Source organism: Ovis aries, chromosome 3 (assembly GCF_016772045.2).
Source record: "Ovis aries strain OAR_USU_Benz2616 breed Rambouillet chromosome 3, ARS-UI_Ramb_v3.0, whole genome shotgun sequence".
Lineage (NCBI taxonomy): Eukaryota > Metazoa > Chordata > Mammalia > Artiodactyla > Bovidae > Ovis > Ovis aries.
In genome coordinates this window covers 2,121,913-2,146,187 of record NC_056056.1, presented here as the reverse complement: position 1 = coordinate 2,146,187, position 24,275 = coordinate 2,121,913, and the positions used below count along the sequence as shown (strand labels likewise).

Below are 24,275 nucleotides of genomic sequence, written 5' to 3'. Positions count from 1 at the left end.
CCCCGAGCGGCACCGCCCACCAGCGCCGGGCTCACCTGCAGCTTCCTGGCCATGGCCACCACCTCGTGGTCCGGGGGGTTGTACTTGTAGCAGTTTGAGAACATCAGCCGGATGTCGGCCGCGAAGCCCTGCGCGTCCGGGTACTCACGGCTGTCCATCTTCTTCTGTAAGACACACGCCACGGGCGTAAGGCGCCGCCAGGCCTCGGGGCCCGCCCCAGGGCCAGCGCCAGCCCGAGACCGTGCCTGGGAGCCCGGGAGAGAGGGGAAGGGAGGCTTGGAGGGGAGGGCCCAGGGGCCCGGGTACGAGGCAGATCCCCGGGGAGGAAAAAAGGGCGCTCACAGGAGTCAGCTCCCGCAGCCACCACCCACCCCATCCTCACCCCAAACCCCAGCTCTACGTCCTGTGTGATTTTTCACACATCCGTATCCCTGTTGGCAGGGGCTCTGGCAGGGAACGAGCAACTTGTGGCAGGAAGTCACCCTCCGCTCGTTTAGGGGGTGACTCAGCTCTCGCAACGAGACCTTTAATTTTCTCCCTGGAGAATCCAGGTGCTATTGGCCAGCCAGCCTCACAGTGGCACCCAACTGTCCCGCTGCCGCCAGGATACAGACAACGGGCACCACGGTGGGGGACGGGGTGCGCCCAGACGGGCAGCTGCATGGAGGCAGCAAGGTCAGGGCAGTGGCTCTCGAGGCGTGCGCTGCCTGGGCCTGGCTGGGTTCACGTGGAGCTCATGTGTCAGGGACCTCGTGTCTGGGGTCTGAGGTGCCCATTTATCCTGGGGGCCAGAGCCCAGCCACCCACCCCGCCTGCACCCAGAGCAACAGAGTCCTGGCCTCGGAGGAGGGGCAGCTGGTGGTCAGACTCCAGGACCTGCAGCCCCTCCAGCCTAGCACACATCACCCTCCTCTGCCCTCTCAGGAGCTTCCAGCAACACGGGCTGCTGGGCTCCAGCCCTCTGCACAACCTCCTTACTCTGGAGCAGCTCAGCAAATGGGCACCCGAGACTCTCTCAACACCTGGACAGTCTTGGACTTCATCCCTAACTTGACTGCTGGCCACCGTCCTGGTACACCTCAGAGCCTGGGAACCACTGCCCCACTGAGAAAACCTGCTGGCAAAGAGCCAGCCTGAGCCAGGAGCTGGTCAGGAAAGCTGCAGCCGAACTGTCAGCAACAGGCACCCCTGGGGAAAGGGGGCGGTGGAGCCAGAGGGGGGCTTCCCTCTGCTGCTCGGCTTGCGTCCTGACCCGCTGTTCATGTCGTACAGACGAACATCGGCCCAGGAAAAGCAGCTGGTGCTGCGGGGCTCCCAAAAGAGGCAGGGCCCCCGGAACACTGCGTGTGTCTGAGGAAGCCGGCGCCTGCCCTTGCGACCAGGGAGAGGGTCAGAGAAGGGGAGGAGGTTGCTCGGCCACCCAGCCCAGCAGGCTCCCCGGGAACCCCTGCCCTGGATGGCTGGGCCTGCCCTGCCCCTAGTGGGGAGCGAGACTTCCAGTAGGAGAGTCTGTCCCAGGGCAGCATTCGCCCAGCCGGGGCAGAATGGCTGAGACCGGCAGCTCAGGGCCCCGACCCCACAGGGGTAAAGAATCCCCTCTCCCCTCTGTTGGGGCAGCTTCGCAGGCCCACACACATCCATGTGCTGGGGATACCCCTCAGACCTCAGAGACTGCAGCCGGCTGAGGAAGCAGAGCGGTGTTGGGCCTGGGCCTCCTCGCCCACGCAGGGAAAACCCCTCAGGACCTCACAGCCCCGATCTCCTGCCCCCGGGGCTGCCACCAGCCAGGAGGCCCCCTCCATGCCTGCCTGGCCCAAGCTTGCTCTTCTCTGCTTGTCCACACCTGGCCTGACCCACTGCCATGCCCACAAACGCCAAGGGAGAAGCCCCCAGGGCAAGAAGACCCTGGTGCAGGGCCTGAAAGGGTGGGGGTCCTGGGGTCAGCTCCGCCACGGCCTCCTCCAAGACCTGCATCTGTCCTAGGAGGGGCTGGGGCGCAAAGGGCCTCCTCGCCTAGCGTTACAGAGACCCTCAAACGCAGCAGGACAGGAGGAGACGGGGGAACCAAAGCAGCTCAACAGAAAGAGGTGACGGGAAGCCGCAGGACGAGGCAGAGGACAGCGCCCTGCCAGCCCCTGCCGGGGGCCCGGGCCAGGCCTGAGGCCCTGCGTGCTGCTGCGGGCGGGTGGAGGGAGCCGGGCAACGCCCTGGGGCCTGCGGAACCGCCCCTGGGCCGCCCGGGACAGCACCTCGGCCTCGGCAGGCCCGGCGGGCCGCACAGATGGGGGGCCAGCCGCCCCTACCTTGACGGTGCTCAGGTCCATCGGGTGCTTGATGATGTCGTGATAGTCGTGAAGCTCCAGGGCCTCAGCGTCCACCGGCTTGTAGAAGGGCCAGGCGTAGGCCGCGTGCTTCTTGGAGAGCATCTCCTTGAGGATGCTGTCGCAGTGGCGCAGGTGCTCGGACAGCCGGCCCTTCTTGCCCGCGTGCTGCGGCACCTCGCCGTCCTCCAGGTCCTTCTTGGGCGGCTTGATGGGGCGGCCCCCACTCTCCCGCCGCGCCACCACCTTGGCCTGCTTGGGGTCCGAGAGCGGCGGGGGCGACTCGCTGCGGCTGGCTGTGATGGCGGACGTGGTGGGCGTGGTGGTGTCCGCTTTCCGCTTCACGCCCTTCTTCTGCGACAGCGGAGACGGCTGTGAGCTGGGGAACCGGCGCCCGTCCTCGTCATCCCCGCCCGAGGGCGCTCCTGGAGCATGGACCGCCCACCAGGCGGAGCAAAGCGAGGGCATGCACGGCCACCGCCACTCTCCCAGGGCCCCCGCGCCACACAGGACACTGAGGCTCAGAGGGGCCCCGGCGCCTGCCCGAGGTCACACAGCTGGCGGTGGTGAGGCTGCACGCTGAGGCTGCTGGGGCCCCTAGGCCCCACGCCCACAGGGGCGCTCGTCAACCTGAGACACATCACGCTGCCCCCTTGCAGCCACACCTGTGCCCAGAGCACAGCTTAGGGGCCTGCAGCACCAGGGGCCCGCTGCGAGCAACACGGGCATCCAGTGGGGCTCGGGGACAGCAGAGAGACCCCTGCGCGTCAGAGGCTGGAGGGGCGCCCCAACACGGGCCTCACAGCGGGTGCTCCGCGGACAGTGGCAGCCACAGGACGAGGGGCTGGGAGGAGCATGCGGGCGGCGGGGTGGGGGGCTGGAGACATCAGCAGGCGCCCAAGGTCTGGGAGCTGGGACCCCGGGGCAGAGCGCTGTGCATGTCCGGAGCTGACCCTAGGAGGGGCTACCCGCCCGGGGGGGAACACCGAGGCAATCCGCCCGCCCCTGCTGGGTGGGCACCATGGGGAGTGTCGAGCACCTGGGCAGCCAGGGTGCAGAGCCACCCCGAGACCAGCTCAGGGTTCCCCTCCCTCCCCGCTGTCAGGCAGGCGGGACAGCCCCCGGGAGCCAGGAGCACCCGGCCAGTGGCCTCCCCGGGGTCCACAGCGTGCACGCCACCAAGGCCAGCCACCAAGGGCGCCACCCCTGCCAAGCCCCTGCCCCCAGGCCGGCAGGCACGAGCCAGCCACCCACACACACACACACACACACATCACAGTGCCGAGGGCAGGCCAAGCACGCACCGGGGGGCCCCAGGGCTCACGGGGCCGCGGCAGACAGGACATGCTCCAAGGCAGCAGGGCGCTGGGCAGGACGGCCTGCCAGCACCGCCCAAGGGCAGGCAGTGGAGGCTGCGGGGCAGGGCGAGCGGCGTTTTACCTTGGGGGAGCCATTTAACCCCTCTGAGTGCCCGCCTCCTCATCTGAAAGATGGGGGAAATACTGCCTGCCCCCGAGGGTCGCTGTGAGGGTCAAACTGGAGAAGACGGTGTGTGTCAGTGGGTGTGGGACCCTCGGCCATCCCTGCTGGCCACGGGCCTCGTGGAAAGCAAGCACTCCAAGCCCAGGCCCTGCGGGGGAGGCTCCCGGCAAAGCCAGGGAGGGGCGTGCACAGAGGCCGCCGTCGCCCTCCCCACACCAACCGCTGGAAATCCGAGCACGCCCTCACCCCCTGCACGCCCTGCGGGGAACCCATGTGTACCACAGAGGCCAGAGACGCCGCGGGCCCAGCCCAGCCGCCCTCGCCAGCTGTGTGACCTGCAGCTCCAAGCGTCGGTGTCGGGAATCGTGGCCCACTCCGCAGGCGTGGGCGGACGGGACCGGTCCAGAGGCCCGTGTGCCCAGTGCGCCAGGGGCAGCCTGTGCCCGGGGAAGGGATAGAGCGCTACCCCCAACCCACCCACAGCCACCCGCGCCCGGGACCGGGGAAAGCTCACCTTTACGACGGGCGGCGTGGGAGGGACCACGGGGATGATGGGCGTGGCGGGGGGAGGCGGGGCAGCAGCCGGGGGGACAGGGACCGACGTGGCGTTAGCGGTGATGGTTGGCACGGGGGTGGCGGCGATGACGGGCGTCTGGGAGACCGTGGGGGGGACACTCTGGAAGGGGGTCGCCGGGCAGACGGAGGACACGGCTGCCACTTGCTGCGAGCCTTGAGGGCAGAAGACAGGAGGTGGAGCTGTCGGACCGGCCCCTCCTCCCGAGACCCTGGCCATCACCCTCACAGTGGCCGTCTCTGAGGCCGGGGTGAGTGAACCAGGATGGAGCGTGTGGTCCGGGAGGTCACAGTCTGGGAGGGCTTAACCCGGGGCTTAACCCGGGTCCCCCCGGCTGCGTAACCAGCCACCGCCCCGCCTCTCCGGAGGATGGGCCCCTCCTGGGCAGCTCTCCATGGGGACACACCTTGGTTCTGGGTTCCCAGGGCAGGGAAGGCTGTCCCCGGGCTCCCAGTGCCAACCCTAAACCCCCGCCACTCCCGGACCATTCACAGAGAACACACTGCGCGCTGGGGAGGCAAGGTCCTTGGCGGGGACACAGGAGCAGAGTGGCCCCAGAAGGGGCAGCCTCCGAGCCAGGGCCAGCGAGGAGGAGCCTGGGGTCCCAGCAAGGCAGGCGCCAAGGCAGGCAGCCCGCAGGCCACACAGCAGAGCTCCCGGCCCCGACCGCCATCGAACGCGTAGGGAGGGGCCGCTCTCGTCGGCTCTGGGAGGCGGGCACCCCCACCCCCTTCACCTGCGCTCTGCGTTCCCGAAGAGGGTTTCCGGCCTTTGCCCTTTGGAGCAGGGGGCAGTAACTCAACTTCCTCCTGGGGCATCTGAGCCACTTTTTGCAGAAAAATTTTCTCTAAGGCTTGGGCCATGAGCACTATGTCATCTGTGGGCTGAAGACACGGGAGAAGCAGGGTCACGCGCTGGCAAGGAGCCGCGTTGCTTACAGCAAACGTGCAACCGCTGCTCAAGAAAAATATGTGTTTAAAAAGTTGTTGAGGGATCTGGCGGGGCGGGAGGGAAGCAACAGGAATACATTTTAACACAGAAACTCTAGCAAGAACTCAGAAAACACAAAGACAGAAAACCACTCTTTATCCCATCACAGACAGGAAACAAGGCCCAAGCGCGGGGATGTTCTAAAGCATCTGGTGTGTCAACTCCTCCTGGAAAGGCTGTTCGAACGTTCAGCGTGCCAGCAGGGCACATGGGCCCACGCACAGGCCGAACCCTCAGGCACGTGGCTTGTGGGGCCCACACACGGGGATCGCAGCCAGACAAGGGCTGAGCGGGAGGCCGAGGTGGCCCGAATGGGTCTGAGAGCCGCTGCGACGCACCGGGCCCAGTGGACACGGGCCACCCCCATCCTGGCGCTCCCCCCAGGTCGCTCACGGCAGCGGCTGGGGCCCACGCCACGCCGCCTGCTCACCTTGTTGTAAATGTAGCAGTTGGTAAACATAGTGTTGAAGTCCTGCATACACTCACTCGCGCTCCAGTAATAATTATTTTCTAGCCTCTTCTTAATGGTTCCCATGTCCATGGGGTTTTTTATTATCTTATGATAATCCTAGGAAAAAGACAGTCGGGGTGTTACTGTTGGATTCAATAAGATGGTTTTCATGATTCCCAAGCACCAAGATCGCGCGCGAGGCGGCCTTGTCTGGCAGCTCAGCGCTGGGGCTGGACCTAAGTTTCTGTCCAGCTGAGGGGGGCCGGGGCGGGGACGGCGCCAGCACGGACCTTGCCAAGCCCCTCTGGTCTGACGGGAGTCTGTGTGGGCAGGGGACTGCAGAGCGGGTCTAGGCGCAGGACGAGGGGCTAGGCCCCCTCTCTGGGTCCCACACTTCACTCTAGGGCCTGCAGGTGCCCAAGGGCCAAGCTGGCTCAGGAGCCAGGCTGCCAAGTGCTGGCCCAGGGCTGCCCTTGCAGGACTCTGGGGTTCTCCACTCGGGCCCAGAGGAGAAAGCCGCCAGGCGGCCAGGCGGGCCCCAGGCATGCAGCTTGGGCGCCATCCCCGGAAAGGCCGGCCACCCCCCCATGAGCACAAGGCTGCGTGTGCAGGCGCGCCACTCAGTGGGACGGGGCTGGTGCGGGGCGAGCCTCAGTGCACCTCTGCGCCCGGGCTGGTCTGCCTCGTCCACCCACGAGGCCACAGCCTCCCGCTCCCTGCACGCGGGGCAGCCGCCCTCCCCCGCCCCAGGCCTGCGTGTCCCCTCTGCCCTTCCATCATCGCAGATTCTGGGCTGGGCCCGCCCTCCTACCACCTGCTGCCTCCCTGGCCCTCCTAGCAGTTGCAGCCTCCCTGCGCCACCTGGGCCAAGGCCAGAGGGGCTGTCCTCCCAGGACAGGGTGCTCTGGAGGGGCAGCGGGCAGGACCCTCACAGGCAGGAGTCGGGGCCACGGAGGGGCTGGGGCGGCGGGCGGGGCGCTCACAGGCAGGTTCAGCTTGATGGCGTCCACGGGCTGGTAGAAGGGCCAGGCGAACTGGTGTTTCCAGAGCGTCTTCACCACCACGTTCTGCATGTACTGAAGCTGGTTAGTCTTGCGGCCGGGCTTGGCGGGGTTGGAGACCTCCGGCGGAGGTGGGTTCACTGGGCCCGGGGCCGCCGGGATCCCCGTGGGGGCGACCGGCGTCGCGGCGGACATCCTCCAGCTGCTCGCTCACTGGCAGTCACGGCAGCGGCTCAGGGAGGCCCTGGCTTCCTCTGTGCTTCCCGCTGAGGCACGACATTCCATGTCTGGGCCCAACCAGGCAGCACCTGCAGGGCGGAAGGGACCGCGGAGGGATGGCCGGTCACCCCAGCCTCGGCCGGCTCCGTGGGCACATGAGGCTGCACGGTCACGGCAAGGGAACCTTGGCACATCCGCCCTGGTCAGGTCCCCCCCTCACCTGTCACGCCGCTGCCCTCGGCCGGGGCAGGGAGAGAGACCCGGGAGGGGAGGCAGAACGGCAGCAGGTGCCCCGCCCGGGCGGGTGGGGGAGACGCGAGGGGCAGGGGGCAGCAGGGGCGGCCGTCCAGGTGGAGGCAGCCGTCCAGGCGGAGGCCAAGGCTGTCGGCTCACCACCCACCAGCCGCCGGCGTGCGGGGGACTGCCTCGACACTGTCCTGGACAGCAGCAACCTTCCAGGCAGCAACTCGCACGTCGACAGCGGCGACGCGGACCCGACGGCCGAGCCAGGCCGGCAGAAAGGCGTGTGGAGCACGCACGGCGCACGGGCGATGGGGGTTCCAATGTAACCACGAGAACGGGCCCTGGTTTGTGACGGCGGCCGGGCTGTGACACGGCCGGTCCTCAGCCAATCGGGGAGGGTGGCGGGGGGTGGCAGACCACAGCCCAGCTCGCCAAACTTCCTCCATGCGCAGCGCCGGGAAGGAAGTGCCCACTGAGGCCCCACACGTGTCAGGAGGCTGCCCAGCACCGCGCGGACAGCCGTGCAGCGGGTGACAGACGGGCCTCCTCACAGTGGCTCCCCCGCCACATCCTGGGAGGAAGTCGATGGCCCGCCTGTCACTTGCGTCTGCAGAGCGCCCGGGGGGCTGCACAGAAGAGCTGGACCTGGGCCAGGAGGCACCTGTCAGGGACCCAGCCGGGCCCGGGCTGGGAGGCAGGGCCTGCGTGGGGGCCGGAGGGCCCTCCGGGAGGACAGAACAGCACCCGCCCGCCCCTGGGCCCACGTCCACCCGCCATGATTTGCAAGAGCAGGTCGCCCCGACTTGCAGGGTTCTTCTAGCTGGTTGACACCCTGCCAGCAGCCAGCAGTCTGGCACGTGGGCGCTTATACCACGGTCATCAGGGAAAGCTACCGACCAGGGGCTTCCCCCAGGCCAGCGCCTCCTCGGCCCCCACCGACCCCAAGCCAGAGCAAAGAGGACTCCGCAAAGAGACCGGGCGCACCCCACGCACGGAGCAGGCCTGCCCGCCCGCTCCCCTCCTCGGAGCAACGTTCTGGAACACCCCGAGGCGCCCCGCCCTGCAAGGGCCTGAACGCCTCTCCTCCACACCGGCTCCAGGGCCTCCGTGGGGAGGGGCCACGACCGCCCAGCTGACGGTGCAGACACCGCACAGAGACGGCCTGCATTCTCGGCCTCCAGGCCCCACTGCCCCCCACCCCGCAGGTCTCGGCCTTGACGCCCCGCTGCCCCCCACCCCACAGGTCTGACCACTTCTGGCCTAGTGCCACCGCCTCCTGCTGGGGTCCCTGCGAACCTGCCCCCCTCAACAGCCTTGCCCCACATGGGGCTCCCATCCAAACCAGCACTGCCTGTCCCACTCTGGCCTGCAGGCCCCGGCCTGACCAGTGACTTGTTTCCCCGTCCGGGCTGCAGCAGCCTCACAGGCCCATGTCCCCCCTACCTCCATCACCGGCTGGGCCTCTCAGACCCCGGGCAGCTCAGAGGCGCAGAGCAGACACCGGGCCAGACCCCTGGGCGCAATCCCAGCCATGCCCTTCGCCAACCCCGGGATCCAGTCTGCCTGGGTCCCCACGGGACTCAAGCCTAAAGGAGTCCAGCGCAGAGCACTCAAGCCAGTGCTGGATACGCACCAATCACCCGATGGTCCTGCTGTGGAGGCTGCGGTGGCTGCCGACGTGGGGGTTCCCGAGGTCTGTTGAGGATACACCCCATTCCTGCCTGACGACGGATGAGCACAGCATGGGCCCCCAGGTGCGGGCCGGGTGGGGCCCCAGGTGTGGGCCCCCAGCTGTGGGCCAGGCGGGCCCCCAGACGCGGGGTGGGTGGGCAGGCACCCAGTACCCAGTGCTGCCGCTACAGTCCTCGGGGAACAGGCAGGACACCACCAGGGCCTTAAACCACCTGAGGGGACACGGGGGCCCCAGGAAGGGCCCAGGCTGCTGCCAAGGTGCAGACCGGCCTCCTCCGCGCACGAGGACAGGTGGGCACAGCTCTCTGCAGGGACAGGCGGCCCTCAGCCTGGCCTTTGACCTCCGCCCCCTCTCCTGACCAGTGACTGACCACTTCGCACGGCAGCACAGCAGGAAGGCAGCCCCTGCCGCAAACACCACACACTCCTTCCGTGGCTGAGCGCCCGGGGCCCACAAGGCAGCTGGCTCCGCCCAGGAGGGGCCAAGAGTGCAAGCCAGGTGGACGGGCCACCTCCTGCGTCCCGCCTCACTCCCGCCCAGCCTGGGCGCCCGCTCAACACAGCCGGGTACCCCAGATGATGCGGTTCAGCTCGGAGCCCAGTGCGGGCCCGGCACGTGCTCACTGAACACCGACCACAGGCCACAGAGGGTTCCGAGGCGAGGACCACGCGGACCCTGGAGAGTGTCTGAGGCTCAGCAAGGACACACACGTGGACAGTGCCGTGCGCCCTGCAGCCTGGGGCTGGCACGGGGCAGGGGCACCCTGCGAACGTGAACGCAGCCTTCGGCACCTCCACTGGGGCGAGCACAGCCACTGTGCCCAGGCTCCTGCGGGTGCGTGGGATGCCCGCAGGGGTGCGGCATCCAGCATCAGACGGTGGCACACAGCACCCCCGAGGGCAGAGGCGAGCACATGGCGTATCCTCTGCCGCTGGCAGCCTGGGCACCAGCTCACCAGAGAGGGAGGGAGGGCACTAGCAGCCTCAGCGGCTGGGCAAGCCCCCATCCCAGGCAGCAGGGCTGCTCTCCCCGCAGGGCTGCGCAGCCAGGGGCTTGGGCAGAAGCCTCCCAGGCGAGCCACACGGTAACACACGCCACCCGGCATGGTCCCTCTGGGGGGGCGAGGGGCCACGCCAGTCCCTGTTGCAGCCAGCCCTCCCAGAACGCAGCAGAGCCCAAGTCAGGCCGCATGTCCAGAGCGAGCAGCGCAGTCAGAGTCTGGCCTCGCCTCCCCGCCAGCCCTGCCGACCCAAGAGCGACTCTGAGGAGACAGGCATTGGCGTAGCCCAGGACGTCCCCTCGAGGGCCGGCAAGACGCTGGAGAGGCCCCCTGGGTGCCCAGGACCCCACGCCCACAGCACGCGAGGTGCCTTCTCCCTTCCTGCTTGCATTTCTGAACTGGAGGATTTACTTTTTTAAGAAGACATTACTTTTACAAAAAGAAGCAAGTGTAAAGAGACACCTAGTTTGGAAAAACGCTTGGCCAAGCGTCTGGGAGCTCACGTCTCTTCCTCCAAGGTCTGGGGCCGGGCCGGGCAGCCGTGTGTGCTCCGTCCGGGGCAAGTCCTGGTGCCACGACCACCCCGAGGTCTCGGCTCGCCCTCGGCAGAGCCGTGAGAGGCGCCGTCGGCCCCGTCACACACCTCCCCCTCAACCCCCCGCCAATGTCGCCCGGACGGCCGAGAAACCCCACCGACGCCCACCTGTCGGGCAGCAGGAGGCTGAGGCTGGAGGCCCAGTAGGGGCGCCTGCCACAGCTGCCTCGCCTGGGCAGGGTCAGAGCCGCATCCCGAGACCGGAAGGCACAGGCGGCTTCCAGAAAGAAGCTGGAGCCTCACAGTCCACGGGCTGCCCCACACCCGCCCCTCCAGGGCTCAGCCCTGAACTGACGCTGGTCCTGGAGAAGAGGGCCGGAGCCGCACGCCAACGTGAAACGACAGAATAGGCCGGAGAGTCACCATCCGGCCGCGTCCAGGGGCACCACGCACCCGCCCCCTGCGGGCCCTGGCCAGGCCTCACCAGCTGCCCTCCTGGGTGAGGTCGCGCAGGCGGATGGTGGAAAAGCCCCAAAGGGTGCTGGGTGGCGGCCGCAGGCCCTCCACCCCTACTGAAGGAGAGACATCACGTGATCCCACATGGCCAGTGGGCAGGCCCGCCGCACGGATGACAAAGCTGAGGCTCTTCCATCCTCGGGCTATTTCCTGAATCCAGCTAGAGAGCCTCGGGGATGTGAGCCCAGGACCCCCCTGCCTCCCAACCTGGCTTCCGGCATCACGGGGTGAGAGAGGGCGCCCAGCAGTCCTAAGACACCACATGGCCCCACCACAGCTGCGAGCAGGGCCCCCGCGACCCCGGGGGGCGGTCCCAGGCAGCGGCGCCCCTCTGAGCTCCTGGTCTAACTTCAGCTGGGGATGCGAAGATGCCGCAGACACAGGGGCCCCGCAGAAGGGCAGCAGGGCGTGCCTGCTAGGGTCTGCCACGCCAGCGTTCAAGTCCCAGCTGCCCTCCTGGCTGACCAGTGGCACGGCCATCAGCGGTCAAGTGTTTCCAAGCCAGCCCCAAGGACGGAGGCATGGCGCCCACCCTCGAGGACATGGCGGGCCAGGGGCTCCTGGACAGCGGATAAAGAGCTGGGTGACACCAGCCCCTCGGGGGTCTCCTCGGTCCAGCAGGCCTGGGCTCTGCGTGAGCACGCAGGACATCTTGGCCCCTCCCTTCAGTCCTGCCAGGCCCCCCCCAGGACGGAGGCCTGGTCACCAGCCCACCTGGCCTCCCTGGCTAGGGACCCGGATGGGAAAACTGCAGGGGGCCAACTCGGTGGGTGCCTGCGTCCACTGGCAAAGACTCCAGAACCTCTGCCTCAAGGGAGCCCCAGGGGGGTGCCCACAGGCCCCCTAAATCAAGAGAAAGAACGCAAACTCAAGAGTGAGGATTCTAGAAGGGTCCAGCCCACTCCCGTGGCCTAAGCCACTGTGGCTGGGCGGGGACAGCAGGAGCCGCAGGAGGAGCAGAGACAACGTCCGGCGGGGAGCTCTCCTCGGCGGTCCCGGGTCAGCCCCTGGCAGCACCACAGGGGCTGGCTGCAAACGGGGAACCTGAGGCCCGGGGCACTCAGGCCCCCACCACACGGACGAGCGGCCTCCTGGAGCAGAAGCAGGGCCCCCACAGACGCCCGTGAGCCCCCGGGACATGAGTGCCTCCACTCCAGCCCACTTGGGGCACAAGCAGGCAACGCCCGCCGTGATCGGGTCAGGAGCAAACCACGGCCCGGCCGGAGCCTGACTCCCGCTTCCCCAGTGCCAGGCGTGTCCCGATGGAGCCTCTGGGGTCTCAGAACCCAGCCAGCGCACCTGCATTCCTACAGCCCCCAGGGTGTGAGACAACGTCCCAAGTCAGACGTGACAGGCGGCAAGGAGACACGTCAACCTCCCGGGGAGGTAAACACGGACACAGAGGGCCATCCCTCAGCGGCAGAAGGCCATCCCTCAGCGGCAGAGGGCCAGCTGCCGCTGCAACAGAACAAGGGAGAAAGCTCGCTCCTTGGGGCAGCTTCCCGGGCCCATAGCTGCAGCAGAGGAAGGCTGCCCGTCTCTGGGGTCGGCTTCTCCACCCAACCTGGGACGCCTCGGGGCCCCTCGAGGGCTGGGGGGGAAGGCCGGGGCGGGCGAGGCAGTGCCCAGCCCCAGCACCTCCGCCCTGGGCCAGCGCGCTGGAAACACCTGCTGGACAGTGAGTCGAGAGGCATCTACATCCACACGGACCGCTCAATGACCCTGGACTCAACGTAGTGCTTTGGGGGTGACGGGGGTGTGCGGTCCGATTCTTTAGAAGTTCTCACACCTCAGAGATGGGGACCAAGTCTTAGGAAGGAGACATATCTGCTCTGTGATCACAGGGGTGGGAGCAGGGCTGAAACGACCAGGGTTCTCTGAGCAGAAACGGGGCACGCAGGGGGCCTCCACGGCCCCTCTGCTGGCCACACTAGAAAGCCCTCACTTCAAAAAGAAGGAACCCCCCTTTCCTTGGGCACTCAGGACCCTGCACCCCCGCCACCCCCAGCAACAGTGAGATCTGGGGGGCACAGCCCTGCTCCCTGGGGCCCCTGGCCCAACAGAGGAGACGAACCCAGGTGTGTGTGTGGTGGGGGGATGGACTCAGGCAGGACGGCCCAGGACGCGGTGGGGAAGTGCAGCTGGCAGAGCCCAGCACCCAAGAGCAGACACCGGACGGAGCGGACCTGCAAGCCGCCGGGGCGCCCCTTCCCCCACCCCGTCCTGGGCAGGGCTGGGGGGCGGGCCTCAGCTCCTGGGGTAAACAGGCAGGAGCAAAACATGCGGCCCACCCCCCACCACTGGAGCCCGCCAGGCCCACCGCAAACCAGCCTTCCAGGAGGCGGGCCGCGGGCACAGCGATGCAGGCGTGCGCGGCCCATCGTCAGGAGCCTCGCGCGTGCCCTGCACAGGGACCCCAGGCCCCCGCCCCTCAGAGGGCAGAGCGAGGCTGGGAGCAACACACACACACACACACACACACACACACACACACACACACACACACACACACGTCGGGGGGAGCACCCCCCACATACCCACACCTCCCGGGGAGCACCCCTCTCAAAACACCCCCCTCCCCGGGAGCACCCCCCCCACACACACCCCTCCCCAGGAGCACTCCTCTCAAAACACACACCTCCCAGGGAGCACTCCACACACATACACCTCCCGAGGAGCACCTCCCCACACACACCTCCCAGGGAGCACCCCACACACACACACACCTCCCTCCCCAGGAGCACCCCTCTCAAAACACACACCTCCCAGGGAGCAACCCCCCCACACACACACCTCCTGGGGAGCACCCCCCACCCCCACACACACACACCCCTCCCCGGGAGCACCCCTCTCAAAACACACACCTCCTGGGGAGCACACACACACCTCCCAGGGAGCACTCCACACACACACACACACACCTCCCGGGGAACCCGCCGCTGGCACGAAGGCAGCACCACAAACAGGTGAAGGTCAGAGTGAGAGAAGCCTTCCCTCGAAGAGAGGGGATCTGAAACCACCCGGAGCGGAAATGCTCAGACAAACCGCAGAAGCCCTCGAACGCGAGAGGAAACCCAGACGGGTTCGGGCGGGATCCTGCAGGACAGCTTAGAAAGCCACGCGGCTGGCCCAGCTCAGCGGAGGGCCAGAGGCCGGGGGTCACCGAGGGCCCACCCCACCCCCGGAGCCACACACCCACTGCTCCGTCGAGAGGGACCCTGTGCAGGATACGTCCGGCCACGGGTGGGGCACGGGTGTCCCCAGCTCCGCGGCAGGCGGGCCTCAGAGGTCACGGCCCTCTCCCCACCCCTTCCCAGGGTCCCGGACGCCAGGCTCTGGGACCCACCTCCTTCCTCCCTGGTCAACTGGAATCAGAAATAAAACACAGAAACTCAGGCCCCACAGGCTAGCTCAACCCAGAGGGATGCATCAAGAGAGGCTGGACACCAGGGCCCTTCAGGCTCCTGGACAAACAAGGGGAGAGTGTGGGGCCCCTCTGTCCAGAGGCCACGACAGAAACCCCCCAGAAAACACAGCCGCGGTGGCAGCTCTGACCCTCCCACTGCAGACAGGACCCAGCGGCCGGAGTTGGGCACTCCATGGCGGCCTGGCCTCGTCCATCTCTCGGGGGTGCCCAATCCAGGGGCTGCTCGCTCACCAGCATTGAGGGACACGCCTTCAGCCATGTGGGGGGGCAGCAGGGGGGTGGGCACAGTCAGAGGAGGAGGCAGACATGTGAGGAGTCCTGGGAAGCTCCTAGCTTGGAGGGCACCGGGCCGAGGGGGACTCCCCAGCCAGGGTCAGCTTGGAGGGCGCCAGACCGAGGGGGACTCCCCAGCCAGGGTCAGGTTGGGGGGAGGCTCGTGAGGGAGCTGAAGGCGGAGGCCAGAGGCTGGAAGAGAGCCTGGGGTGGGGGGGGCGCCCCATCCCGGGCGTCACCACTTCCCTCTCCCCTCTGGCCCAGCTCAGACCCTGCAGTCTCGTCTCCGGAGTTCGGGAGGGTGGGCACCCTTTCTGCCCGCGAGGGCCCCCACTGTGACAGTGCCCCGTCTCCCCGGGTCCCATCCCAGCATCAGCAGGGGTCACAGGGGCACCACGTTCCAGGTGAGGTAGGAGGCTCAGAGAAAGGGCCCAGGGCAGAGCCAGGCTGTAAGCGAGGCCATCGCCCCAGCCCTGGAGGCTCTGCACCACGTCCCAGAACGCCCGGGACACACCCGCAGGGACAGGGCTGTGACCCGCAGGGAGGGGCCGGCCCGCCGCCCCAGCGCCCCTGCCCGGGGCAGCCGGGCCCCAGGAAACAGGAGCCGCGTGGGCAGGGTAGCTTCAGTGACGGACAGAGCCAACTGCCTCCTCCAGAGAGGGGACCCAGGGGCCCGGCGAGGGGCCTCCGAACAGGCCAGCCAGGCGGGCGGTGGCCCCACACACCCTGGGCCCTGCTGGCCACCACCCCAGCCTTGCAGGGACGAATACCACCACAGCTGCCACCCGAAGGGCCTTTGCCCAGAGTGGCTCAGCCCCGACCAGGGCCCCAAGCCCACCCGGGGTCAGGGTGTGACCCCTCCAGGCCAGCCCCATCGCCCACAGCATCACCCCTCCAGGCATGCCCACAGCACCCCCGGGTCGGCGGGGACCCTAAGGTCCGTGTAGTCAGAGCTACGGTTTTCCCAGCGGTCGTGTACAGATGTGAGAATCAGACCATAAAGCAGGCCGAACAGAGAAGAACGGATGCTTTTGAGCTGTGGTGTTGGAGAAGACTCTTGAGAGTCCCTTGGACTGCAAGGAGAGCCAAGCAGTCCATCCTAAAGGAGATCAGTCCTGAATATTCATTGGAAAGACTGATGCTGAAGCTGAAACTCCAAAACTCTGCCCACCTGATGCGAAGAGCAGACTCACTGGAAAAGACCCTGATGCTGGGAAAGTTCGAAGGCGGGAGGAGAAGGGGACGACAGAAGATGAGATGGTTGGATGGCATCACCGACTCAATGGACACGAGTTTGGGTAAACCCCGGGAGTTGGGGATGGACAGGGAGGCCTGGCGTGCTGCGATTGATGGGGTCGCAAAGAGTCAGACATGACTGAGCGACTGAACTGAACTGAGGTGCTGGCCTGGCCTGCCGAGCCCCTGGCCCCTCCTGACGGCCCCACGTCCCCTCAGCTCTGCACAGCTAAGGCTCCTCCTCAATCCAGTGTCCCCTGACACCCCATATTTCTGCCCAGCCCGCCAGCCTACCTGGAGAAGCCAGCCTCCGACCAGCTCTGCTATGGGGTCACTGCTCACAGTGAGGGTCAGGCCAGCCACACCCCCTAACCTGTGCAAGGCTGTCCCCACCCACCTCTCAAACAACCCACCTTTAAGAAAAACTGCAAAAACCCCACAGAGGTGCTGCACCAGCGGTGCGTGTCAGGGGCTGGGAAGCTCCAGGGGGCTTCTGGGGGGGCGGAGACTGGCCACTTGGAAGGCGGCATGGCGCCAGGGGACACACAGAGGACAGCCTGGCCAGCCCCCACGCTCCTGGAGAGGGAGGGGGGACCAGCCTCTCTGGGCCAGTCGGCCCCACAGAGGGTGCGAGGGGTCAGGCAGTCGCTGCACTCAGCGGGGGGCCTGGCCCCGACTGCAGCCACTATCGCCTGTCCCCAAGAGCCAACCTCCACTGGACACCGACACCCACGTGGGCAACACCGGGACCCTGAGCGGGAGGGAGCTCCGCCTGCAGGGCCCTCCCAAGCTCACACCCCATGCGGCGGCCCTCACAAGGACGCTGACCCTTCACCCCACCGAACAGACAGGACCCAAGGCCTAGAGGAGCTGGGAGGCCGTGGAGCCTGAGCAGGGAGGCAGGAGACCAGGCTGGGACCCCACGACCACCGCCCAATCCTGGGGTCGAGGGGCAGCCGGCCCCCCACCCCGAGCCCTCGAGGAAGCCCACCGGCGACAGCCCAGAGCAACACGTCGCACGGCCCCACCTTGGGAAACCAGGGTCCCCACACAAACCTTTCCAGGGCAGCATGGGCTCCCACGGAGGGATGGCAGGAGCCTGGAAGCCCTCCGAGCGCAGGGGGCGCCCAAGGGCAGGGGGTCCCAGCCACCACCCCCGCGACCCTTCCCACAGCCCCAGAGCTCACTAGCTTACCGAACACCGCCTGTCCCTACGGGGCGTGGGGGTGCAGGCTCCGACATCTCAGGGGACCGTCACGCGGCCATCGGTGTCTTCCCCACCCAGACCCCCGACGGCTGGGCTGGGAGAGCCTGCTGGCAGCCGAGGCCGCAGAGCGCAGGCGGGTGGGGTCTATCTGGGGCGCACAGGCAGCGGGGCCCCAGCTCTGGGCCAGTAGCCCTGGCACCCGGCTGGCATCGCCAGGGCTCTGCCCCACAGGGCGAGCAGGCTGGGGGCTGGGCAGCACCCCTTCCTGCCCTCTCCTCCCATATGCACCCGAGTTTCACCCTGCGACGCCATCAGAGCACGCTGCCCGCCAGCTCTTCCTGATTACACGGCACGCGGGTACAGCCGCTCAACACGCGTTCCCGCCCCCAGCTACCAGGGACCTCAGTGGGGACCCCGGGGTGCCAGCTCCTCACGACAGGGCGGCATCTGAGAGACGGGTGCCCCCAGCCCTCCCGAACAGGCTCCTGATCACCCTCTTGAACCCAGATTCCAACACTTGCAGGGAAACCCCACTGGGCGCCTGCGGCACCCAACACCCCAGATGGCAGCTCCTGAGCACGGGGAGAGTGTTCTCCCAGGCACCTCATGACCTCCTGAGCAACTCCGCAGGTTCTGCGGCGAGGATGGAGGGGGGCGTCCCCCCATGCATCTGCCAGCTGAGACTCTAGCTCACAAAGACCCTGTAAAGGGGTTAGGTTCAGACCAGCTTCTCACGTGCAAGAGTGAAAAGCTGGCCACAGAAACAGACGCTGACGCACAGCGCTGACACAGCGGGGCCTCTGGACACACACTCCCCTCCAACCTTGGCCCAGGTAACCATCATGTCCACTTGGAGACCCAGAAATGTCACCCTTGGCCTTTAGAAGCCCAGTGCTTGTCAGAGGCAGGACCATAGGCCCCCAGAGGGGAGGCGCAGGTGCCAAAAGGGTTCATGACTTGAGGGGAAGCTGAGGGGGTTCAACAAGCCGCACGCCCCCTGGACACCTACCTAACGACACCTACCTAACGGCACCCTCGATCCAAGTGCCCAGGCCACCCGACGCTGTTATGATGCCTGTGGGACCCATCCACGGACACCAGGGGGCAGTGCCCGGGGTGGGGCGCAGGGCGGGCTCCCAAGCAGGGGCTCTCCCGGGACCAGCTCCCAGCAGACAGGTGTGCACCCGGCTTTCCACCACGTGTCCCTAAAGTTCCCTTTGGAAGCAAGGAATGCTGACTAGACACTGGCCGCTAGTTCGGGGTCTATGGGGCCTGACGGGTGCCCTGTCCCTTTACAAGTCAGGGAGACATGAAAGGAAGACCGTTCTACGCAGCCACCCACAGACCGCCTGGAGACTGGGGGGCGGGGCGGTGATCTGCGGAGCCCTTTCCCACATGCACCCGGGCAGACAGTCCCTGGGGGCCCCCCACTCCCTACCTGGGCCAGCTCCCCCTGGCCCCACAGGATAAGTGCTGTTCTCCAAGGAGAACAGGACCCACTAGCGGTGGGTGCAGGGCCAGGCTGACCGGGGCGGCGTCCTGCACCAACCACTCCACTGCGATCGGTGGCGGGGGTCCAGCGCTCCCCGGAGAGCCTCTGCCGCCCAGACCCAGGAAATGGCCGTGCACAGCGCCGGGCGCGGGGCGCAGGGCTCGGGCGGCTGGCAATGCGCCAGGCTGGAGGAAGAGGGCGCAGGAGGCGCGGCTGGCCGCGGCGGGCGCTGTCTACCCCGCCGCCGTCCCCCGCCCCCCCACACTTTCACTTTCTGCCCGCGAGTCCGGCCGGCGCAGCTTATTTAACACATCGCCTCCGGCCCTCCGAGCTCACTTTCCAAGCGCGCGCGGGCTGTTGTGGAGGGAAAGCAATTACTCCACTTTATAAAAACAAAACAAAAATCGACCAGCGCCGCCTGGCCCTCCTTCCCCGGAGGTCCCCGCGGCGGGGCTGGGACTGGATCTAAGCTTCCGAGGAGCTGCTGGGGCGAGATTCCAGAGGCCTGCCCACCCCCCTCGGGTTACCAGAAAGGTCAGGGCAAAACAGCCCACTCCGCCCCGCGTCCCCTCCCGCCCCAGACGCCGTGCGCCCTATCTCTCTGGATCTGTAACCGCGAGCACACATCAAGGCCTCACGACAGAGAAGGGCAAACACAGAGCTTTATTTGCAAATAAGAGGCCGGACTCCCGGCTGCGGGAGGATGGTGGAGGGGGAGGGAAGCGGGGAGGTCCCTAACTCCTGAGGCCGGACCCGACCCTCGCAGAGATTCAGGCCTTTTCTTCACCCCCCTTGAATGCCAACCTCTCCCCCAGGAGAAATGCCATCCAGGGATTCAGGGAAAGAACCCCCATTTAAAAGAGAGTCAGGAAGAAAACCTACGAAACAAGGTTAAAAAAAGAAGAAGGAAAAAGAAAACAAACTTTTTCCTCCGTCCTCACTTGGGGGGGCGCAGCGATCCCTCAGTTACACGCCTTCCGCTCCCCCCAGCCCGTAGTTTGCCCAAGGATACTCAACAGCACCCCCCGCCCCCAGCACCATTAACTTCGCAGCCACAACCCAGGGAACACACGGGGAGGAGCCCCCGTTACGCGCTTCTGGGTAGAAAGCTTCCAGCCAAAATGAAGGATCGCAGGACGGTCAGGGACTGGGCCCAATGGCGGGAACCCGCAGGGTGGGCCACGGGACCGCCCCGGGGGGTCTGCTGGCGGACCCGTGCCGTGCTCCCACGTCCATCTTTCCAAAGCCGCCCCTGGCCCCAAGGGAAAAGGAGGCGACCCAAGGCCCCCACCCCCCGGCCCTGACCCCGACGAGCAGCCGGCGGAGAGGACTCCCCGAGCCCCACCTTCATTCTCGGGGAGCCCACGAGGGCCGGGGGGCCGTGTGAGGCCTGGGGTGAGCGCTTCTCCCTGATGGGCTTGGGCCGTGCTGTCGGGCCAGGGCCCAGCCCAGCTCCTCCCGCTCCAACTCGGTCTCGCCCGCTGTAAGCGCTTTTCACGCTGTTTTCAAAACGGGAACTGGGTCTCCTCCTCCGGGCTGCAACAACCCAGCAACTCCAAAGGGTTCAGAGTCAGCTCGGGCCGCTAACTCTGAAGGGAGCGGCCTCCACGCCGCGCCGCCGGCCTCGCCCCCCGCCCCAGCCGCGGCAACAGCCCCCGCGCGAGCCCCGCGGCCAGGGACCGAGGCGGGCCGGGCGCGCGCGGGCAAAGTGGCGCCGAAGCGCTACCTTCCCCTCCGCGTCCGCCCCGATCCCCCCCTTCGAAAGATGGCGGGCGGAGGAAAGGGGGGGAAAAAAACCCTTTCCGTGAGGAAGGGAGCGCGGGAGGTCGCTGGCGCAGGGCGCGCGGGCCGTGCCAACTCCAGGCTGCGCGCCCCGGCCGCGGCGACGCCCCCGAGCCCGGGACGCGGGCGGCCGGGAGGGCGCGGGCGGAGGGCCGAGGGGAGGGGTCCGCGCCGCCGCCGCGACCCCGGGCCGCCGCCGCGCTTTGTTGCATCGTGGCCGCGCACAAAGGCGGCGGCGGAGACGGCGGCCCGGGTGCCAGGCTCCCCGGACGCGCCGGCGGCCTGCGCGGGGCGCACGGGGCCGCGCCCCCCGGCCCGCCCGGCCCGCCTCCGCCCGCGCCGCCCGCCGCCCCGCTCGCGCAAAGAAGCAAAGGAAAGGCGTACTTGGCCTCGGCGGCTCCGGCGGCCGTCCCCTCCCGGCCCGCGCGGCCGGCTCCTCTTCGGCTCGCCGGCCCCGGCAGCATAATAGACGCGCCGGAGCCGAGCAGGGCTCATGCGCTGCGCCGCGGCGCCTGGCGGGAGTCGTAGTCCGCTGCCGGGCCCGCGCCGGGGCCGCCCAGGGGAGGCCGCGGCGCGCGGACTACATGTCCCGGCCCCGCCGGCGCCGCGCCCCGCCCCGCGCGCCCCCGCCCGCCGCCCGCCCCGCCGACCCGGCCGCGAGCGGGCCCGGCCCGAGGGGCGCGCGGGGCGCGGCGCGGCGCCGGCGGCGACTCGGAGACCCTGCGCCGCCCTCCCCGCGCCCGCCCCGGCGCCGGGGCCACGCGCCTCCGGGCGTATTTCCTGGTGCCCGAGGAGGCGCGCAAAAGGCGGGAGGACGGCCAGCGCCCGCCCGTTTCTGCCACCCTCGCCCGGGGACCCCCGAGTCGGTGGGGCCGCCCTGGAACCCCGGGCGCGCACGGTCTGGGCGGCGCGCACCTGCCGGGCGCCCATGTTTGTAAACAAACCGCGCGCCTAATTAGCCTGGCGGGCGCGCGCGCAGGGGCGGCCCCGCCCGGGGAGGAGGCGCGCTCGGCGGCGCCCGCGTCTGCCCACCTCCTGCGCGCCCGCCCGCCTCCTGTCCCGGTGTCAGGCTGGGGCCTGGGCGCTCGAGTTCTTGGTCGCGGGAGAGGGCGCCAAGTCCCTCGTGCTAGCGAGGAGCAGGGGACATTCCCGGCTCTGCCCGGAGACCTTCCCCCGCGCCAGCCTCTTTCCCTGTGAGAGGCAGGAGTGAGATCAAAGGTCCCTAGGCTGGGATTCCAGCAGTGGGCCCCAAAGGTAAAACCTGTGGGCCCTGGCCCTTTTCTGTAGTTTGAAAGACTCAGCTCCCGGACACGTTTGAGAGCTTTTTTGGGGGGTGGCAGTTCCTTCTGGGTACACATTAAGTCGATTTTTATCTAGCTCTAACCTAAAGTAGGGATCCCTGGTGGCTCAGAGGGTAAAGCGCCTGTCTGCAGTGCAGGAGACCCGGGTTCGATCTCTGGGTCGGGAAGATCCCCTGGAGAAGGAAATGGCAGCCCACTCCGGTATTCTTGCCTGGAAAATCCCATGGACGGAGGAGCCTGGTGGGCTGCAGTCCATGGTGTCCTGAAGAGTGGGTTAGGACTGAGCAACTTCACTTTCACTTTCATAACATAACGGTGGATACACTTTGCCTATACTAGTGAAAGTCACTCAGTAGTGTCAAACTCTTTGTGACCCCATGGATATGGGATTCTCCAGGCCAGAATACTGGAGTGGGTAGCCATTCCCTTCTCCAGGGGGATCTTCCCAACCCAGGGATCAAACCTGGGTCTCCTGCATTGCAGGCGAATTCTTTACCAGCTGAACCACAAGGGAAGCCCTTCCATATGGTAGACCCCCATGGGAAGTCAAAAGCATGACAAGTTTTCCTTGGTGCCTGCTGATCCTGCCAGTCTCAAGGTGGAGTTTCCTTGTGTGGACTGGATCCTTCCCAGGCCCCTGGGGTCACTAGGTTTGTTCCAGGTTGAACAGGAGAGCTGCTGCCTGCGTTTGCAGGCATCTTTATAAAGTCAACATTAGAGCGGACCCTGGCTCCGCTGAGCGCGGGCAGCCCCACACCCACCCAGCACAGGCCTTCTGTGCCCGGCTTACAGGTGAGGAAACCCTGGGGGCTGAAGTGGCCACGGGGCACAGAGAGCTGAGACGCCAACGCCTGGGCTCCAGGGAAATACAGCTTGTAGAGGAGGCCAAAACCTTCCCCCACCCTCCCAACCATCCCTTTCCCGGGAAAATCCAGACTTCTTACCCCCCACGGGGACAAGGCTCTGGCTGGGGAAGACCTCAGCCTCTTTGGTTTACAAAGCATGGGAAGGTTGGAGAAGGGAGGTGAGGACCTGCCAATGAACTCCTTTGGAACTACCATCCCTGTCGCGTCTTTTCTGCAGCCCCACCTTGGCACTCCAGTTTACAGGCTTCTTTTCTAGTCATCGCCTTCCTGCCCCCTGGCCCACGTTTCTGCTGAAGAAGATCCCACCCCACTCCTCCTAAGGCCAAAGAGCCCCTCCACCTCGTCCAGACGTTGCAGGGACTTGGATGGCGCACACACAGAGGCCATCCCTGACCAGCCAGGCTGGCAAGCTGCAGGACCCTAGTCATTCTCTGGTCTCCCACTGGCTGGAGGAGTCCCTCCCAGGAGTCTAGTAGGAACCTGGCCACCCTGAGCACCTGGGTCTGATGGGCGCTGCCTTGCCCTGTCCACTGGTCCTCCTCGCTCACTCACCCACAGCAAACTGAGCTCAGCCAAGTGGCCTTCCCTGAGACTGGAGAAGTCTCTAGGAAGCAGAACCAGTAAGAGACACGTGACCGATGTTCGCATTTGAGGACTCAGCCCCTGGGCTAACAACCCCTCGGGCCTAGTGAAGAGTCCCCTCCCCAAGGCTTCTTGGGGAGGCTGGCCCTGAGCACCCCCACCTCCGCTGGCTCCGTCCTCTCCCTCCCAAGGCTCTCGTAGCTTTGACACGAGCAGCTGGGCCTCCGTGTGCCTGGGACACAGTCACTTAATCTCCCCAACCGGGGTTTCCTCGTCTGTCAAAGGAGGATAAAAATAGGACCTGGTCCTGCAGCTGCGGAAGGAGAACAGCACGTGGGGGGCGAGCGGGCCCCGTCCCCTCGGTTGTGGCTCCCCTCCCTGACCTGGGCCCTCACTTAGGCCGCATACTGGACCGTCTGCACCCTCAGGGCGTGTGGCAGCTCCCTGAGAGCAGGGCTCCAGGCCCCCCACGCCCTGCAAGAGATCCAGCTCTTCGTGGCTGCGTGAACAACCTTTCCTGCGTCTCTGACCCCCTCTCCAGCCTCCATCTGCGAAACTCAGGGCAGCCAGACCCCCAGCACCTAAGGCAGCTGCCCCGTCAGCCCAACAGGAGCCCTGCAGACCTGAAACCACGGCCTTAAAGCTTGCACTTGGCCTTAACTAAGCCCTTGCTCAGGCCAGCCCAGGACTCAGGGCCTCAGCGGCTCCCTGCCGCAGTCCTCCCCCACCACACCCGTCGAGACCCCAGTCAGCGACGCTGTTGGTTTATAGTTGAGTCAATACACAAGTCTCTTAAAAGTTTAGTTATGGTGTGTCCTTCCCCAGAGACTGCGGAGGACACAGAACAGCTAAAGAAAGGGAATCTCTGTCTCCCCCAGCAGAGGCTGAGCCATGGTGGACAGGGGCAAGGGTGTCTGCTCACGCAGTCCCGTGCTGACCTTTTAGGGTGAGCCAGGTGCTGGGGCGAGAGCTTCGCATACGTCACTTCACTGACTCGCGGTTTTAAGGAGTAGGGACAATTATGCAGATCTTCCTGGGATCCAGCCAGGTCTGCGGCATCGCAGACAGACTCTTTACCGTCTGA

At 66.9% G+C, this 24,275-nt stretch overlaps 1 protein-coding gene across 5 annotated transcripts in view; it reads right to left on the bottom strand.

The window, feature by feature from the left end:
* The window catches only part of BRD3 (bromodomain containing 3), a 36,547-nt gene extending 15,665 nt beyond the window's left edge, over window positions 1-20,882 (bottom strand). For 2 of the 5 annotated variants that reach the window (XM_042247988.1, XM_042247985.1), the window contains exons 1-8: window positions 20,827-20,882; window positions 6,802-7,127; window positions 5,798-5,935; window positions 5,114-5,261; window positions 4,318-4,532; window positions 3,626-3,733; window positions 2,304-2,675; window positions 36-164 (exon numbers count right to left, since the gene is read on the bottom strand). In XM_042247988.1, the coding sequence (XP_042103922.1) occupies window positions 36-164; window positions 2,304-2,675; window positions 3,626-3,733; window positions 4,318-4,532; window positions 5,114-5,261; window positions 5,798-5,935; window positions 6,802-7,014 (1,323 nt within the window). In that variant the 5' untranslated portion in view covers window positions 7,015-7,127; window positions 20,827-20,882. Of the gene's footprint in view, window positions 1-35; window positions 165-2,303; window positions 2,676-3,625; window positions 3,734-4,317; window positions 4,533-5,113; window positions 5,262-5,797; window positions 5,936-6,801; window positions 7,128-20,005; window positions 20,273-20,826 lie in introns of those variants that run through there. The other 3 variants (XM_027966132.2, XM_042247987.1, XM_042247986.2) reach the window with 2 other exon arrangements.
* Window positions 20,883-24,275: the final 3,393 nt, after the last annotated feature.